The 18841-nt window shown below is 39.7% G+C and overlaps 1 protein-coding gene across 2 annotated transcripts in view; it reads right to left on the minus strand.

Annotated features, from left to right (window-relative positions):
• Positions 1–18841, minus strand: part of LOC118009960 (phospholipase DDHD2) — a 67735-nt gene that overhangs the window by 42955 nt on the left and 5939 nt on the right. For both annotated transcript variants that reach the window (XM_035004024.1, XM_035004025.1), the window contains exon 2: positions 9913–10020. In XM_035004024.1, coding sequence (XP_034859915.1) covers positions 9913–10020 — 108 coding nt within the window. The remainder of the gene's footprint in view (positions 1–9912; positions 10021–18841) is intronic.

Below are 18841 nucleotides of genomic sequence, written 5' to 3' on the forward strand. Positions count from 1 at the left end.
GCTCAGGTCATGATCCCAGGGTCCTGGGATCAAGTCCCGCATCAGGCTCCTTACTCAGCGGGGAGTATGCTTCTCCCTCTCCGTCTGCCTGCCACTCCCCCTGCTTGTGCTGTGTCAAATAAATAAATAAAATCTTAAAAAAAAAAAAAAGAAAGAAAATATGAACTCCCTAAGCAATCTCTGAAACATTCTTCCTCTCATCTATTATGACCATATACCACATATTAAACTCAGATTATCACTGCAGAGTCTGTGTTCTAACAATGAAAGAGCATGTTGTGATGCATGATGAAGTGATGGCCTCAGAGCCACGCTTCCCAAACACTTCTGTAAGTATACCTAACAATTACACCTAACAGCGGAGAACTTGTTCCATTCCCCCGGGGAGGGGTTCTGGGAAACCGGGGAAAAGGGCTACACAGAGAAGAAAATAAACATGATACAACTGAGAGAAGAGAAGACTAGAGAGACAGCTCTGTGTTTGTGTCTGACCTCTACGGAGCTTTCATTTCTCCACCTGAAAAATGGAAATCATAAACTTACCTTGCAGGACTACTATGAGATGCTATGTATAAATGTTTAGTGTCTGGCACATAGTATGCTCAATAAATGGTAATTATTTATAATATCACTGTTGTTACTATTATTATTGCAAGATCAAGAAATGAAACCAGATCTGACCCCAAAGCCCATGTTCTTAGTACTATCCCACTCTGCTTCCCAAGTAAACAACAATAGACTACAGAGGCAAATTCTTCATATGTTGCTTACTGTAGTTTTAAATCACCTCTCCAGACTATTATTGGCACCCAGAATCCTAGTTTAGTTATCCAAACAAGATTAAAGCTAAATTTTAAACGGTAAAAACATAGAATCGAGTTTTCCCATACTCCTCTAAGATACATAATCTTTCCCGCTTTAGGTAAAAGAACAAGAAAAGAATCCCTGCGATGTTAACTAGACTTCACTGTGGTGATCATCTCCCATTGTATACAAATATTGAATCATTATATTGTACATTGGAACTAATACAATGTTGTATGTTGATTATGCCTCAATTTAAAAAAAGGCTCCTGGGCGCCTGGGTGGCTCAGTCGTTAAGCGTCTGCCTTCAGCTCAGGTCATGATCTCAGTGTCCTGGGATCGAGCCCCACATCAGGCTCTCTGCTCCACGGGAAGCCTGCTTCTGCCTCTCCCATTCCCCCTGCTCGTGTTCCCTCTCTGTCTCTCTCTCTCTAATAAATAAATAAAATCATAAATAAATAAATAAAATCATAAATAAATAAATAAATAAATAAATAAATAAATAAATAAATAAAGGCTCCTGATAGCTTATACAGTTGTTAATGACTGAAGAAAATAATATTCAAATTTGATTCCTACCCTAACACATCAAAAATTGGGATGAATCAAAGTAGGAGGGTAGTCATAATTTTGTGGAAAATAAATTCTCAGCCATACTTTTATGGCAAGGAGATAAAAGACAGGCTATTATCACCACTTGGCCAAAGAACTGCATGCAGGAACAGGTGCAATGGAAGATCCAGCAAGGCACTCCCCAACCAGAAGGATGATGAACCACCCCTTTGTTAAAGCTATTACAGGGCCGTTAAAGTCATCCACCTAGATGTGCCTAAAAAAGAATCCTTAATATAACGTACACAGTTAGAAACTTGATAAAACATCATGTGACTTTTTGTACTGTTATTCAACTTCTAATTTTTTTTTTTTTTTTTAGATTTTATTTATTTATTTGACAGAGAGAGAGCAAGAGCAGGAACACAAGCAGGGGTAGTGGGAGAGGGAGAAGCAGGCTTCCTGCTGAGCAGAGAGCCCGATGCGGGACTCGATCCCAGGACCCTGGGATCATGACCTGAGCCGAAGGCAGATGCTTAACGACTGAGCCACCCAGGCGCCCCTGTTATTCAACTTCTAGAAATCCTTCCTGGGCGCCTGGGTGGCTCAGATGGTTAAGCGTCTGCCTTCGGCTCAGGTCATGATCCCAGGGTCCTGGGATCGAGTCCCACATCGGGCTCCCGGCTCAGCGGGGAGCCTGCTTCTCCCTCTGACCCTCTCCCCTCTCATGCTGTTTCTCGCTCGCTCGCGCTCTAAAAAATAAATTAAAAATCTTTAAAAAAAAAAAAAAAGAAAGAAATCCTTCCTAAGAAGATTCAATTATAGAAAAAGTTACAGGCGTGAACTATTTATAATCACACAAAATTGCAAACAACCTAAATGTCCTGCAATATAATGCAATGACTGAGTACATAATGGGCTATTCATTGAGGGAATTTTGTCTTTAAATTCACTGCTAGAAGGGCACCTGGGTGGCTCAGTCGGTTAAGCGTCTGCCTTCGGCTCAGGTCATGATCCTGGGATCCTGGGATCAAGCCCTGCGTTGGGCTCCCTGCTCGGCGGGGAGTCTGCTTCTCCTCCGCCTCTCCCCTGGCTTGTGTTCTCTCTCTCTCTCACTCTCTCTCTCAAATAAATAAATAAAATCTTAAAAAAAAAAAAATGCACTCTTAGAACTGACCATTTAATGATACTAAAGAATTATTTTTAGTTTTTTTAAGTTTTAATAAGTTGTTTTTAAAACTTATATTTTAAAGATACATATTTGAGTATTTACAAATAAAATAATATGTCTGGAATTTGCTTCAAAATAATCCAAGGATACAGATGAAACAAGATGACTGTGTATTGATACTTATTGAAGCTGAGATGAGTACACAGGAGATTACTGTGCTATTCCCATCCCTTCTGATTGTCTGAAAATTTCCTTAATATTAAAAAAAAAAGCAAAAAACAACTTCACCTGTTATTTCACCCTATAACATGGAAAGTACATATGATAAACAAAAAGTCATACAAAAAAGTGTATGTGTGGGGAAACTGGGTGGCTGTTGGTTAAGCATCTGACTCTTGATTTCAGCTCAGGTCATGATCTCAGGGTCTTGGGATGGAGACCCACATTGGGCTCCGTGCTCAGCAGGGAGTCTGCTTGAGATTCTCTCCCCTTCCTTCTCCCTCTACCCCTACCCCACTCGTGCGCAGTCTCTCTCTCTCTCTCCAAAATAAATAAATCTTTTTTTTTAAGTGTATGTACAGTAAGTTTAAAGCTGTATAAACATAATAGGGAAAGGGCAAAACAAATCTGCCAAAATACAGCTCTATTAGGATGGCAGAATTAGTGTTTCCCCCCTTTTCTTTATTTTCCAAATATTTAGTAATAAAGTTGTATTACTTTGGTAGTAAAAAAAAAAAATTTATGCTATTAAAAATGTCATGAAAGGGGCACCTAGGTGGCTCAGTCAGTTGGGCATCCGGCTCTGGATTTTGGCTTGGGTCATGGTCTCATGTTCTCAGGGTCAAGGGATCCAAGCTCAGTGGGGAGTCTACTTGTTGCTCTCCCTCTCCTCCTTCCCCAACTTGCATGTGTGCTCTCTCTCTCAAATAAATAAATAAAATCTTTTTTAAAAATGTCATGAAATCCCAAGTATGTCTAGAATCCAGTGGGCTGCTAGGACCACAGCAACTTCATCAGTGTCCAAGTAGACTATTTTAATGAAGGGAAACTTGTATCTAATGACAATAAGCTGCAATTTTAAAACGGTCAGCTGATATGCCAATAGATAAAATCTGAAACAGCAACTACAAGAAATAAATAAAATCTTTTTTCTTTAAAGATTTATTTTAGGGAGCCTGGATGGCTAGTCAGTTAAGCGTCTACCTTTGGCTCAGGTCATGATCCCGGAGTCCCAGGATCAAGTCCCGTGTCGGGCTCCCTGCTCAGCAGGGAGTCTGCTTCTCCCTCTGCCCTTCACCTCGCTTGTGCTCTCTCTTGCTCGCTCTCTCTCAAACGCATAAAATCTTAAAGAAAAAAAAAAAAAGATTTATTTTAGAGAGAGATAGAGAGCACAAAGGGGGAGAGGGAGAGGGGGAGAGGGAAAGAGAGCATCCCAAGCAGACTCTGTGCTGAGCATGGAGCCTGACTCAAGGCTTGATCCCATGACCCTAAGATCATGACCCGAGCCAAAATCAAGAGTTGGACACCAGCGCGCCTGGGTGGCTCAGTTGGTTAAGCGACTGCCTTCGGCTCAGGTCATGATCCTGGAGTCTCTGGATCGAGTCCCGCATCGGGCTCCCTGCTCGGCAGGGAGTCTGCTTCTCCCTCTGACCCTCCCCCCTCTCATGTGCTCTCTCTCATTCTCTCTCTCTCAAATAAATAAATAAAATCTTAAAAAAATTTTTTTTTTAAATAAATAAATAAATAAAAAGAGTTGGACACTGACTGAGCGACCCAGGTGCCCCAGAAATAAATAAAATCTTTGACAATTATTAAATTTCTGTAAAAGTCTCATTCTGGCTTCCAGATGAAATCAAGAATTTTTTCTGGAAAAAGAAAAAATCCAGCTGCTACTCTTGTTCTAGATGTAAATACAGATATTACTTAGCATTCAAAAGTCAAAATAATGTCACACCATATGGGGTCTCATTGCAAGCTAAAGATCGTCCAATATGAATACTTCTTCCAAAAGTCAGTTTCACAGTTGATGGACTATTGTGTAGATACAGAATCCAAAGAGGAGAAAAGTGGTCAAGTCTCTCACCCAGAAAGTGATATACTGTTCAATGAATTCCCTGTCCATTCCACGGCAAACAGACCCAATACAAGCAAAAACAGATTACCTCTAAGCAACACAACTCCTCCTATTGTGCTTCTCATGAAAACCATGGAAAGTCTCACCACGTAAGTACTGCAAGAGTTCATAATTATCAGCAGTTGGTATCAACTCAAATTTCTCTAATACTCATTTTTGAAATTGCCAAATCTATGATCATCCATAGGTTGCCTCCTCATGCCATATCTCTACTTATAGAACTATTCCAGGGGTGCCTAGGTGGCTCAGTCGGTTAAGCAGCTGCCTTCGGCTCGGGTCATGATCCTGGGGTCCTGGGATCGAGCCCCACATCCGGCTCCCTGCTCAGTGGGGAGCCTGCCTCTCCCTCTCCATCTGCCTGCCACTCTGCCTACTTGTGTTCTCTCTCTCTCTGTCAAATAAATAAAATATTTTTTAAAAAAAACTATTCCAATTTTTGTCTCACTGAAGTTCCTAACTACAGTTCTTAATAGGCTACATTTTACAACTCAGTTCCCCTTCAAATTAAATGAAAAAGTGTCGTAGGTTCTGACCAATGTCTTTTTGTATCATGGTTTCTCAATTCAGAATGCTATCTTCAGTTTTCGGGGCACCTGGGTGGCTCAGTTGGTTAAGCCTCTGCCTTCAGCTCAGGTCATGATCCCACGGTCCTCGGATCAAGCCCCGCATCAGGCTCCCTGCTTGGCAGGGAGTCTGCTTCTCTCTCACCCTCCGCCCCTCCCCATGCTTGTGCTCTCTCTCTCACTTGCTCTCTCTCTCTCTCAAATAAAGTCTTTAAAAAAAAAAAAAAAGAACCTCAGTTTTCTTTGTTAGAACTTTGCCAGTTTCTCAAATTGTTAAACACCGCAGAGCTACTGTATGACCCAGCATCTCTACTCCTATGTATATAACGAAGAGATCTGAAAAAACTTATGTCCGCATAAAAATGAGCACACAAATGTTTATAACAGCATTATTCATAGCAGCCAAAAAGTGGAAAAAAAAAAACCCTCAAATTCCTATCAACTGATGTTGGATAAAATAAACGTGGTATATACATAGAATGGATAGTATTTGGCCATAGAAAGGAATGAAGTATCAGTACATTGCCACAACATGGATGAACATTATGCTAAAAGAAAGAAGCCAGTCATAAGATATCAAATAATACATGATTCTGTTTATGTGACATGTCCAGAATAGGCAAATCCATAGAGATAACAAGTATATTAAAGGTTGCCAGGGGCTAGGGGAAGAGAAAAATGGTGTGATAGGTATACAGTTTCTAACTGGGGTGATGAAAATGTTCTGGAACAGTGATGATAGCTGCACAACCTGGTGAATAGACTAAAAACAACTGATGTGTACATTTAAAGGGTGAATTTTATGAAATATGGCCAAACCACAAGCATATCACATTAAGCAATAACAATGCCTGCTTCTCAATTTCAGTCATAGGAATGCAGATGACACAAGTAAAATGAAAGTCTGTGCTAAGATTTTTTTTATTTTGTATTCCACGATCTCCTATCAACTTTATCCTAAAGTTCAAGTACCCATAATCAGTATGAAAAATCAACTGTTTTTATGTTTTCTTTAAGTACATAAGTAAATCTCACTCTAATTTTAATAAACTCTTCTAGCTCAAAATCAGTTTTAAAGGAATGTATCACCAAATTAATGAGAAAAAGGGAACATGATTTTTTTAATGAATTAATTATTCAGCCCCATAAAGAAACTTATTTTCATTATTTCAGCCTCCATACCACCAGAAAATCAGAACAGAATTTGAATATATTATCTATTTGAAAACTATCAGGAGAATTACATTAGTATACTTTATGGTGATCTGAAAATTTAATTCTGCAGAGAACATCAGTTTACAGAGAATTCTGACCTCAGTATAAAATTCAAATTCTTTGAAAGCTGCTTAAATGTAGCCGCTTTAAAACTGTATATACTACAGGGGCGCCTGGCTGGCTCAGTTGGTGCAATGTGTGACTCTTGATCTTGGGGTTGTGAGTTCAAGCCCCATGTTGGGGGTAGAGATTATTTCTAAAAAAATTTGAATATACTACAATCATGTTTTTAAAAATTATTTTCAGGGGCACCTGGCTGGCTCAGTCAGAAGAACATGTGACTCTTGATCTTGGGGTTGTGAGTTTGAGCCCCACACTGGGTAGAGAGATTACTTAAAAATAAAATCTTTTAAAAAACAATAAAAAAAAAACTATTTGTATATAGAAATATGGTATCTAGACAGAAAAAAAATGGAAGGAAATATGCAAATGTGACAATTATTGCCTTACTAAGGTTGCCGGATTATGGGTGACTTTGTAAACATTCCCTCATTTCCACAACGGTATTGTGGAAAAATACTTTGGTTATATTTAATAAGCATACATACCAAAACTCCAAAATTCCATACCCCAGGGAAGTTCTTGCCTCAAATGTGTACAACAAAGAAGTGAAAAACAATGCTGAGTAAAAAAACAAGCTGGAGAATGCTAGTATGAAACCACTCATATCAAGTTTAAAAACATGGTAAAAAATACTATGTAAATGCACATACAAGTAGTACCAGCATAAAAACACATATGAGATAATAAATATAACTTCAGGAAATGGAAAGAAGTGTTATATGTGGCTTCAATTGTATTTGTTTTACTTCTTTTTTTTTTTTTTTTTAAAGATTTTATTTATTTATTTGAGAGAGAGAGAATGAGAGACAGAGAGCATGAGAAGGAGGAGGGTCAGAGGGAGAAGCAGACTCCCCGCTGAGCAGGGAGCCCGATGCGGGACTCGATCCCGGGACTCCAGGATCATGACCTGAGCCGAAGGCAGTCGCCCAACCAACCGAGCCACCCAGGCGCCCTGTTTTACTTCTTTTTAAAAATCTGAAACAAGGGGTCCTTGGGTGGCTCAGTCAGTTAAGCGTCTGCCTTCAGCTCAGGTCATGACCCCAGGGTCCCGGGATCAAGCCCTGTATCAGGCTCCCTGCTCAGGGGGAAGGTTTCCCCTCTCCCTCTGCCTGCTGCTCCCCCTGTTTGTGTTCGCTTGAGTTTTCTTTCTCTCTCTGTCAAATAAATAAATCTTTTAAAAATAATCTGAAACAAATGTAGCAAACTGAAAAACTGACAAAGCTAGGTGCTGGATAAAACGATATACAAATTTTCTGTACTTTTTCAGTATACTTGAAATATTTAAAATTAAGTATTTGTCATAAGAGTACAATTTATTTGACACCAAAAGGAAAGGCAACAAAAGTAAAAATAACAAGTGGAAGTACATCAAACTAAAAAGTTTCTGTACAGCAAAGGAAACCACCAACAGAATGAAAAGGCAACCTACTAAATGGAAGAAAATATTTTCAAATCATATATTTGATAAGGAGCTAATACCTAAAATATATAAGGAATTCAAAAAACTCAATAGGAAAAAAAGAAACAATCCTATTAGGGGAATTTAGAATATAGGCAGACAACCTGAATAGACACTTTTCCAAAGAAGACATACAGATGGCCAACAGGTACACATCAAGATATCACCCCATACTTGTTAAAATGGCTAGTATCAAAAAGACGAGAAATAACAAGTGTTGGTGAGGATGTGAAGAAAATCCCTTGTGCACTGTTGGTGGGAATGTAAACTGGTACAGCCACTATGGAAAGAAAGCAGTTTGGAGGTTCCTCACAAAATTAAAAACAGAACAATTCAGCAATGCCACCACTTATAATATATCCAAAGGACACAAAAACACTAACTCGAAAAGGTATCTGCATCCCCATGTTCACTGCAGCATTATTTACAATAGCCAATACACGGAAGCAACCTAAGTGTCTATCAATGGATGAATAAAGAAAATGTGGTGTATACGTAAACAATTTATTATTATTCAGCCATAAAAAAGGAAATCTTGCCATTTGTGACAACATGGATAGAAATAAGTCAGAGAGAGAAAGACAAATTTTTTTTTTTTACGATTTTATTTATTTATTTGAGAGAGAGAATGAGAGAGAGAGAGAGAGCACATGAGAGGAGAGAGGGTCAGAGGGAGAAGCAGACTCCCCGCTGAGCAGGGAACCCGATGCGGGACTCGATCCTGGAACTCCAGGATCATGACCTGAGCCGAAGGCAGTCGCTTAACCAACTGAGCCACCCAGGCGCCCGAGAAAGACAAATATTATATGATCTCACTTATATGTGGAATCTTAAAAAAAAAAATCCTACATTCAGAGAATAGACTAATGGTTGCTAGAGGCAGGGCCAGGGGTACAAATGGGTGAAGGAGGTCAAAAGGTACAAACTTCTAGCTATGAAATAAGTAAGTCATGAGGATGTAATATACAGCATAGTGACTGCAGTTAATACTGTATTGCATATTTGAAAGTTGCTAACAAAATAAATCATAAAAGTTCTCATTAGAAGAAAAAAATTGTAATTACATGTGGTGACAGATGTTAAATAGACTTAATTGTGGTGATCATTTCACAATATATACAAATATCGAATCATTACATTATATACCTGAAACTAATATGTTACATGTCAATTATATTTCAAAAAAAAAGTCAAAACTTAAAAAGTAAGTATAGTGTATGTTTATTGTTTCCAGGTCCTGAGAAATAATCTATTATGCCTCAAGCTACCTTTGCTATAGATAATATTTGCCTAGATATTTCCTTACTTCTGAGCTAAAAACATTAAGACAGAGTCCATTAAATAACAAAACTCCACACACTGCTACTATGAAATCGCCACAGGTTTTGAAAATAAATCAATACATTAAGAAAAAATTCAGGGCGTGCCTGGGTGGCTCAGCAGGTTGAGTGCCCAACTCTTGGTTTCAGCTCAGGTCATGATCTCAGGGTCCTGAGATCGAGCCCCAGGTCAGGCTCTGAACTCAGCCTGGAGTCTGCTTGAGATTCTTTCTCCCTCCCTCTCCCTCCCCCTCTACTCCTCCCCCTACTTGTGCTCGCTCTCTCTAAAATAAATAAATAAAATCTTTAAAAAATAAATTCAGGGGGTGCCTGGGTGGCTCAGTCATTAGGCATCTGCCTTCAGCTCAGGTCATGATACTAGGGTCCTGGGATCTAGCCCCACATCAGGCTCCCTGCTCAGCAGGAAGCCTGCTTCTCCCTCTCCCACTCCCCCTGCTTGTGTTCCCTCTCTTGCTGTCTCTCTCTCTGTTGAATAAATAAAATCTTTTAAAAAAAATAATAAATAATAAATAAATAATAAATTCAGGAAGTCAGTCAATTTTAGATCATACCTGGCCTTGCATTTCCGGTCTTACGGGATATGTACTTGGGTATGGAGCCCTAGGTCGTGCAGGAGAATTCCAATAGTTAGAATTGTAGCTAGAATATGGTGGCTGGTCCTAAGGGGGAAAAAAATCACTTTTAATAATATTCTTATATCATAATGAATAGTTGACAGAGGCAGCTATAATTATTTTTAAAAAAAGCAAGAGACAAAAAGCAATAGAACCGTACTATAAAATCACTCATTATTAAATTCTCATTACCAAATTGATACAGAAATACTATATGGTAAATCACATGCCCTAGAACAAAGCAATTATTGACTATCTATTAAAAGCCTGTTCTTATGCATTATGATGCCAAATGATATATAAAGGAATTCTACTATGCCAACATGATTAGCAAAACCAGAGACCTAGATTCCTTTACCCCTCTCCAATCACCAACCCCGTCACTACCAATTTAATTCATGCAACAAGATTATAGTTCTTCGCCACTGGTAAGAGCAATATATGCCTATCTTACCAACTCTGGAGCTTAAAAGTATTACTACTAAACTTTACTTCAAACATATAAATCTTCAATACTCTTTTGCCTGTCATAGTAGTTCTTTATTTTTGTTTTTTTGTTTTCTTTTTTAAGATTTTATTTATTTGAGATAGAGAGTGAGAGCACAGCCAGGAGACAAAGGGAGAGGGAGAAGCAGGGTCCCCACTGAGCAGGGAGCCCGACACAGGGTTCAATCCCAGGACCCTGGGATCATGACCTGAGCCGAAAGCAGCCGCTCAACCAACTGAGCCACTCAGGCTCCCCATGTCACACTAGTTTTTTTCATATTCCTGTACTTTCTGTTATGGCTACGTTTCTGCTGACAGCCTACAACTAACCCAAGTATCAGGAATTGATAAAGAACAATTGACACTCCAAGAAGAAAATCTAGCTATAACGTTAATCTCTACAGCTTTGCACTCCAACTCAAGAGTTAAAGCAATGATTTGCAGTAAGCCAATAAACTCCAAGAGACCAGATCAACTCAAAACCTTTTAGAGTCTAGTTTAATGTATACATGTTATCCTATAAGTTATTTTGCTTTGAACTTTATAGTTTTAGTTTTAAGCTTAAACAAGATCTTCAAATTGTTTCACAAAGAAATTCATTGGCAGTTGTAATCACTGAGAGTTTAATTATCACCATCTTAGCTTAACTGCACTACTTACCAGTTTCATAATGCTTTGTTTTCAAAGCACGTAATTATTCCATATGATATTATACAAGTTGGGCAAGTAGCATCTCCTTTACATAATATAGAAACTAGAGAATAACAAGATTTAAAAAAAATTTTACAGGCAAACTTCAAAGTACTAAATTTCTCAATCAGGCAGATGCCGCCAATTAATGCTCTCCCTTCCTTTCTCTGGTTAAAGGGTAAGTATTTGACTAATTGATTTCTCTCTACCAAGAATCTGAATCTTGAGTAGTAGAGATGAAAAGAAGAGTTGAAGCTGACTCACCCCAGCAGTGGTGAACTAATACCTAAATCTCCAGAACTACCCTGGTTTCTGTTCTCTCCTACTGACTGACTCTCTGGTACTCCACATTTTCACAACTTCTTCACCCTCCTATCCCTCACCCCACCCATGTCCTCACTTCCTTCCTTAACTCAGCTTCCCAAAACCTAATCCTTTGCCACTGCTTCCCTCAGATACACTCACCCTGAAAAAACTCAACCCAGTTTAAACCCAACTGTCCCCTGCCTTCACATCTGCACTTCCTCTAAATACTGGTGGAGAGGGGCACCTGGGTGGCTCAGTCATTAAGCGTCTGCCTTCGGCTCAGGTCATGATCCCAGGGTCCTGGGATCGAGCCCCGAATCATGCTCCTTGCTCAGCGGGAAGCCTGATTCTCCCTCTCCCTTTGCCTGCAGCTCCCCCTGCTTGTGCTCTCTCTCAAATAAATAAATAAAATCTTCAAAAAAAAAATTTTTTTAAAAACAACACTGTGGGGCAGGGACTCAAGGCAGACTTCCCTTAAATATACCATGTTTAGCACATCTGACCTTAGAACAATTGTAAATATTTCACATAATTATAGAAAATGACATATTTTTAAATCCCTAAAAAAGTAACATAACCACTGCCAAATCCAAAGTAATGAAGTTTTTTTTTTTTTTTAAGAATTATTCATTTGACAGAGAGAGACACGGTGAGAGAGGGAACACAAGCAGGGGGAGTGGGAGAGGGAGAAGCAGGCTTCCCGCTGAGCAGGGAGCCCAACGAGGAGCCCGATCCCAGGACTCTGGGATCATGACCTGAGCTGAAGGCAAATGCTTAACGACTAAGCCACCCAGGCGCCCCCAAAGTAATGAAGATTTACTCCTTGTTTCTTCTAAGAGTTTCACAGTTTTAGCTCTTACATTTATGTCTATGATCCATTTTGAGCTAACTTTTATACATGGTGTGAGAGTCCAACTTTATCGATTGTATATGACTATCCAGTTGTCATGGTATTGTACGTTGTACTGTAGACTACTCTGTCCCTCTATTAAATGGTCTTGGCACCTTTACCAAAAATCACTTGACCACAGACACATGAATTTATTTCTGGACTCTCCATTCTATTCCATATAGACATAGGTTACATACATCTTTTTCTTTCTTTTTCTTGCCCAATTGCCCTAGCTAGAACTTCCAGGACAATGTTGAATAGCAGTGGCAAGGGAAGATATCCTGGTCTTGCTCCTGATCTTAGGGAAAAGCATCCAGTCTTACACCACTAAACATGCGGTTGGCTGGCTGAGGGTGTTTTACAGATGCCCTTTATCAGATTGGAGAAATTTCCTTGTATTCCTGGAGTGATTTTTATCAAGAAAAGTGTTGGATTTTGTCAAATGCTTTTTCTACATCTATTGAAATAATCATAGAGGCTTTGTTTTTTGATTGATATGGTATATTACATTGATTTTCAGATGTTAAATCAACTTTGCATTCCTGGGATAAATCCCACTAGGTCATGGTATATAATTCTTTTTATGTGTTGCTGGATTTGGTTTACTTTTTTTTTCTTTTTTTTTTTTAGGACTTCTGCATCCCTATTCATAAGAGATATTGCCCGTTTTCTTTTCTTGTGATGTCTTTGGTTTTGGTATTAGGGTAATAATTGCTTCACAGAATGAGTTTAGAAATGTTCTCTCCTATTTCTTAGAAGAATTTGTGAAGAATTGGTGTATCAGTTCTTGAAATGTTTGGTAGAATTCAGTAGCCCACCTGGGCTTAGACTTCCTTTGTGGGTAGTTTCTGTTTTGTTTATTACCAATTTAATTTCTTTACTTGTTATAGGTCTATTCAGATTTCCTATTTCTTCTTGAGTTAGTTTTGGTAGTTTGTATCTTTCTAGAAATTTGTCCAACTTCTTCTAAGTTACGTAATTTATTAGCATAAAATTATCCAACAGTTTTCCATTATGATTTTTATTTCTGTAAGATCAGTAGTAATGTTCCTTCTTTCATTTCTGATTCTAATAATCTCTCTCTCTTTTTTCCTGGGTCCATCTAGCTAAAGACTCATCAATTGTGTTGCAAAGAACCAGCCTTTCCTTGCATTGATTTCCTCTACTGTTTTTCTATTCTCTTACATTAATTTTTACTCTTCGAGATGCCAGGCAGGTACCCCAACACTCATCATTTCCTTCCTTCTGTTTGCTTTAGGTTTAGTTTGCTCTTCTTTTTCCAGTGTCAAGATGGAAGCTTAGGTTACTGATTTGAGATCATTATTCCTTTTTTTTTTAAAGATTTTATTTCTTTTTTTTTAAAGATTTTATTTATTTATCTGACAAGAGAGAGACACAGCGAGACAGGGAACACAAGCAGGGGGAGTGGGAGAGGGAGAAGCAGGCTTCCAGCGGAGCAAGGAGCCCAATTTGGGGCTCGATCCCAGAACCCTGGGATCATGACCTGAGCCGAAGGCAGATGCTTAACGACTGAGCCACCCAGGCGCCCCTAAGATTTTATTTCTTTATGGGGGTGGGGGGAGGAGCAGAGGGAAAAGGACAAGCAGACTCCACACTGAGCCCACACAAATGGGGCTCAACCTCACCACCCTGAGATCATGAGCCAAAACCAAGAGTCAGGCGTTTAACCAACTGAGCCACCCAGGTGCCCTGAAATCATTATTCTTTCTTAATACAGGCATTTATAGCTATAAATTTCCTTCTAAGCAGTACTACTACTTTAGCTGTATTTTAAGAATTTTGGTATACGGTCTTCATTTTCATTTATCTCAAAGTATTTTTTAATTTCCCTTTTGATTCCTTCTTTGACCTGCTAGTTTAGAAGTGTTTTATTTAAGGGACACTTGACTGGCTCAGTTGGTAGAGCGTGTGACTCTTGATCTTGGGGTTTTAAGTTTGAGCCCCATGTTGGATGTAGAGATTACTTAAAAATAAAATCTTTAAAAAATATTAAGGAGTGTTTTATTTAATTTCCACATAGACGTGAATTTCCCAAGGTCTTTCGTGCTATTAATATCTAATGTCTTTACATTATGGTTGGAGAACATCCTTTGTATTATTTCTATCCTTGTATACTAAGATTTGTTTTATGGCTAGCATATGGTTTATCTTGAGAATGTTCCATGTGTACTTGAGAAGAATATATATTCTATTGTTGGGTGGAGTGTTCTATATATGTCTGTTAAGTCTAATTGATTCACAGGGTTGTTCACATCTTCTATTTCCTTGTTGATTTTATTATCTAGTTGTTCTATCCATTACTGAAAGTGGAGTACTGAAGTCTCTATTATTGACTGATAGTAATTGTTGAGCTATTATTGAACTATTTTCTCCCTTTATTTCTGTAAGCTTTTCCTTAATGTATTTGGTATTTTGTTATGAGGTACACATATTTTTATAGTTATTATATCTTCCTGATGGATTACCCTTCTTATCACGTCCCACTTTATCCCTAGTAACATCTTTTGTTTTAAAGTTTACCTCTTGGATACTGTATAGCCACTACAGTTTTCTTCTAGTTACTGTTTGCATATTTCTTTTTCCTCTTTTTACTTTTAAACCATTTGTATCTTTACATCTGAAGTGTGTCTCCCACAGACAGCTGAGAGGGAAAAACCTTCTACTCCTATGTTTTTCCTTTACTCTCATGCTATTACCACATTCACAACACTTCTGATACCAGATGTGAGATTTTTTTTTTCCCCATGCCAAGCAATTCTGCAACACCAGCTGGCTGTCCTACAGTTAAACTATCTACCTGCAAGCAACAGGTCCCCAGGTCTCCAGGTTACCAACAATTTATGTCTCACTAGGCTACAAAGTGGAGGTTTCCATCACCTCTTCCCCCTTGGATTTGATTATTTGCTAGTACATCTCACCCGGCTCAGGGACATATTTACGATTATCAGTTTATTAAAGGATATGATAAAAGATACAGATGAGGGGCGCCTGGGTGGCTCAGTCGTTAAGCATCTGCCTTCGGCTCAGGTCATGATCCCAGGGTCCTGGGACCGAGCCCTGCATTGGACTCCCTGCTCCATGGGAGCCCTGCTTCTCCCCTCCTACTCCCCCTGCTTGTGTTCCTGCTCTCGCTGTTTCTCTCTCTGTCAAATAAATAAATAAATAAAATCTTTAAAAAAGAGAGAGAGATACAGATGAACAGCCAGATGAAGAGATACATAGGGCAGGCAAGGTCTGGGAGGACCCCATGTACAGAAGCTTCTGTTCCCATGGAGTCAAGGTGCATCATCCTCCCAGTATGTAGATATGTACACCAAACTGGAAGCTCTCTGAACCCCACTGTGTTTGGATTTTTATGGAGGCTCCCTCATGTAGGCATGATTGATTATTAACTTCACTTCCAGCCCCTCTCCCTTCTCTGGAGAATGAGGACCAGGACTGAAAACTCCAAACATCTAATCATGGGTTGGTCTTTCTGGTGACCAGCCCCATCCAGGAGCCATCCAGGAGACCACCCAGAGACACCTCATTAGAACAAAAAATAGTGTATCACCCAGGAAATTCCAATGGGTTTAGAAGCCCTGTGTCAGGAACTGGGGTCATAGACCAAATATTAGAACAAAAATACTCCTAGTGCTCTTTTTTTTTTTTAAAAGATTTTATTTATTTGACAGAGAGAGACACAGCAAGAGAGGGAACACAAGCAGAAGGAGTGGGAGAGGGAGAAGCAGGCCTCCCGCCGAGCAGGGAGCCCAATGCGGGGCTCGATCCCAGAACCCCAGGATCATGACCTGAGCCGAAGGCAGACGCTTAATGACTGAGCCACCCAGGTGCCCCTCTTTTTTTTTTTTAAGATTTTATTTATTTATTTGAGAGAGAGAGAGCGCGCACATGAGCGGGGGAGGGTCAGAGGGAGAAGTAGACTGCGGGACTCGATCCTGGTACTCAAGGATCATGACCTGAGCCGAAGGCGGTCGCTTAGCCAACTGAGCCACCCAAGCGCCCTCCTAGTGCTCTTTTCATTTAGGAATTTACAAGGGTTTCAGGAGCTCTGCTCCAGGAACCCAGGACAGAGACCAGTATGTATATTTTTTCTATTATCTCACAACAGCATAGAGTTGGATCTTCTTTGTTTTCTTTATCTCATATCTGTTTTTGTTCCTCTATTCTTCTTTTACTGCTTTCTTTTGCCTTAAGTGAATATTTTCTACGGTAACATTTTAACTTCTTTAATGTGTGTGTGTGTGTGTGTGTGTGTATTTCTTTCCTTCACCACACCTAGCTGTTAAAGCTCCACACCCTGGGATAAAAATTGTTCCACAAACTGATCCAACCAAAATTTAGGCTTCTTGGAAGAAACAGGTCTCAAAGTCAGTGTTTAAGATTTGTTCTAACCCCAAAGGGCTTCTCCCAGCTATTTCTTTCCCTGGTTCTCTCTAGCAAACTAGGTGGTCTACAGTTTAGACCAGATGTCCCATGAATCTACAAATCTCCTCCCAGTTGCCTTTCACAACAATCTCCACAGTTTTCGAGAACATCCTTAGGCTTCAGCTTCTCCACACCACACTCCGTTGCAAATAAAGTCAGTTCCTTTGGGAAAAGATTAGGAGCTACCTGTTTTACAGTCTGCTTCTGCCTCCAAATAAAATGTCTGAGCCACCCTCTGCAGCTGGGGGGACAATAGTATGCCTCTCTAAGACACCCTGCTTTAAGAGCTGAGCACCTGGTGGAGGAAAGAGCTGTAGCCTCAGGGCTTCTCAGCTTGCCTTATAAGCCAGGGTAAGGGTGATCAGAGCCCTAGTATTCTCAGCAGTGCCCTGCCCAAAATAAAGCCTCCATCCTCAAGTAGGTACCAGGCAGAGGAGGGAACCAGCATTACTTAACCACACTTGCCTGGAACTTGGTCTCATCAACAATAGCTGGGGGCAAGATGAGAAATGTTGACGTGCTGCCCCTCCCAGCATGATAACCCTCTGACTGGGAGCTGGGAGAAGAGGGAGCCCTGTTTTCTTGGCTGCACCAGTCTGGAATGGAGTTTGTCTCAATGCTCTGAGGGGAGAAATGGAGCAGGTCCTGGTTCAAACAGCACAGACTCTCACTGTTCTGAGTTTGAGTAGATTTTCTAGAATAAATGTTTATTCATTTGCTATATACCCTAAAACCATTTACAGAGACTTTAACTGGTTGTTTTTGAAAAATAGTTTTCACCAGTTTCACTGGGGACTGGGTCCACAGAGCTCCTCACACTGTCATGCCAGAACTAGAACCTGGCATTATTTTGGCCTTATTTTATATATTATTGTAGGATTGTGCAAGTATTTGTAATTATCCCAACATTGTTAGTAACCAAGATATTCCATATAAGAGAAAAGTAACAAATACAAAGAAATAAAAATAATTTGTAATGTTAAATTTGAATTAATATAAATATGAACTCATCTTTTTTTCTATCTAAAAAAGGCCTATTTCAGGGCACCTGGCTGGCTCAGTCGGCAGAGCATGCGACTCTTGATCTTGGGATTTTAAGTTTGAGCCCCGAACTGCGTGTAGAGATTACTTAAAAATAAAATCTTAAAAAAAACTTTTTAATTAAAAAACCCTATTTCATTAACTGTCCATCAAAAGGTCTAGAAGCAGTGATAACACAATTGCAATCAGTATACCTAGCACTCAAATTAAACTTCTGTACGACTTACGAAGCTATTGTCCCTCAACACAGCATTTTATAATTGGCTCTGTCTTGCAGGATTGGCAGTCCAAACATTTCTCCTTTGCAGCTTGGTTACTTACTATTCAGTTCTGCCAATAGGAGGCACTAGGTTAGAGGAGGAGAGAAGGGACTTCCGGGCTCCTTCCAGTTGCTTATTTGCTGTTTCTGTCTTTGTCAGCCTAGCAACACCCTTCCACCTGGGGGTGGCAGTGAGTAGCAATCTCCAGATTCTTCTGGTTTTCCAGAACTCCCTCAGAGACCAGTGCCAGCTAGGCAGTGCCTTCTGGGTTCCAGCTCCACCAGGCCATTCTCCCAAGTTTGCAGGTTCTAATAACCCAACCTCTTCTCTTTATTCCCCAGCCCTAGGAACTGTAGCTGTTTCCTACTTACCATCTCTGTATTACCTCCACTTTCTCTTTTTGCCTTTTGAGATCACCAATGCCCACTTCACTAATTTCCCAGAACAAATTCTCTCTTTTATTTAAAGGATTTATTTATTTATTTATTTATTTATTTATTTATTTATTTATTTATTTGAGTCGGGGAGGGGAAGGGGGAGCAGGTTCCCCACTGAGCACAGAGCTTGATGCAGGGCTCGATCCCAGGACCCTGAGATCATGACCTGAGCTGAAATCAAAAGTCAGATGTTTAACTGACTGAACCACCCAGGTGCCCCCAAATCTCTCTTTTAAAAGAACTAGTGTAGGTTCTGTTTTCCTGCCCTGGATCCTGACATATGCTTCTAAATATAATCTTACATT

Source organism: Mirounga leonina, unplaced genomic scaffold (assembly GCF_011800145.1).
Source record: "Mirounga leonina isolate KUSES-001 unplaced genomic scaffold, KU_Mleo_1.0 Mir_128, whole genome shotgun sequence".
Classification (NCBI taxonomy): Eukaryota; Metazoa; Chordata; class Mammalia; order Carnivora; family Phocidae; genus Mirounga; species Mirounga leonina.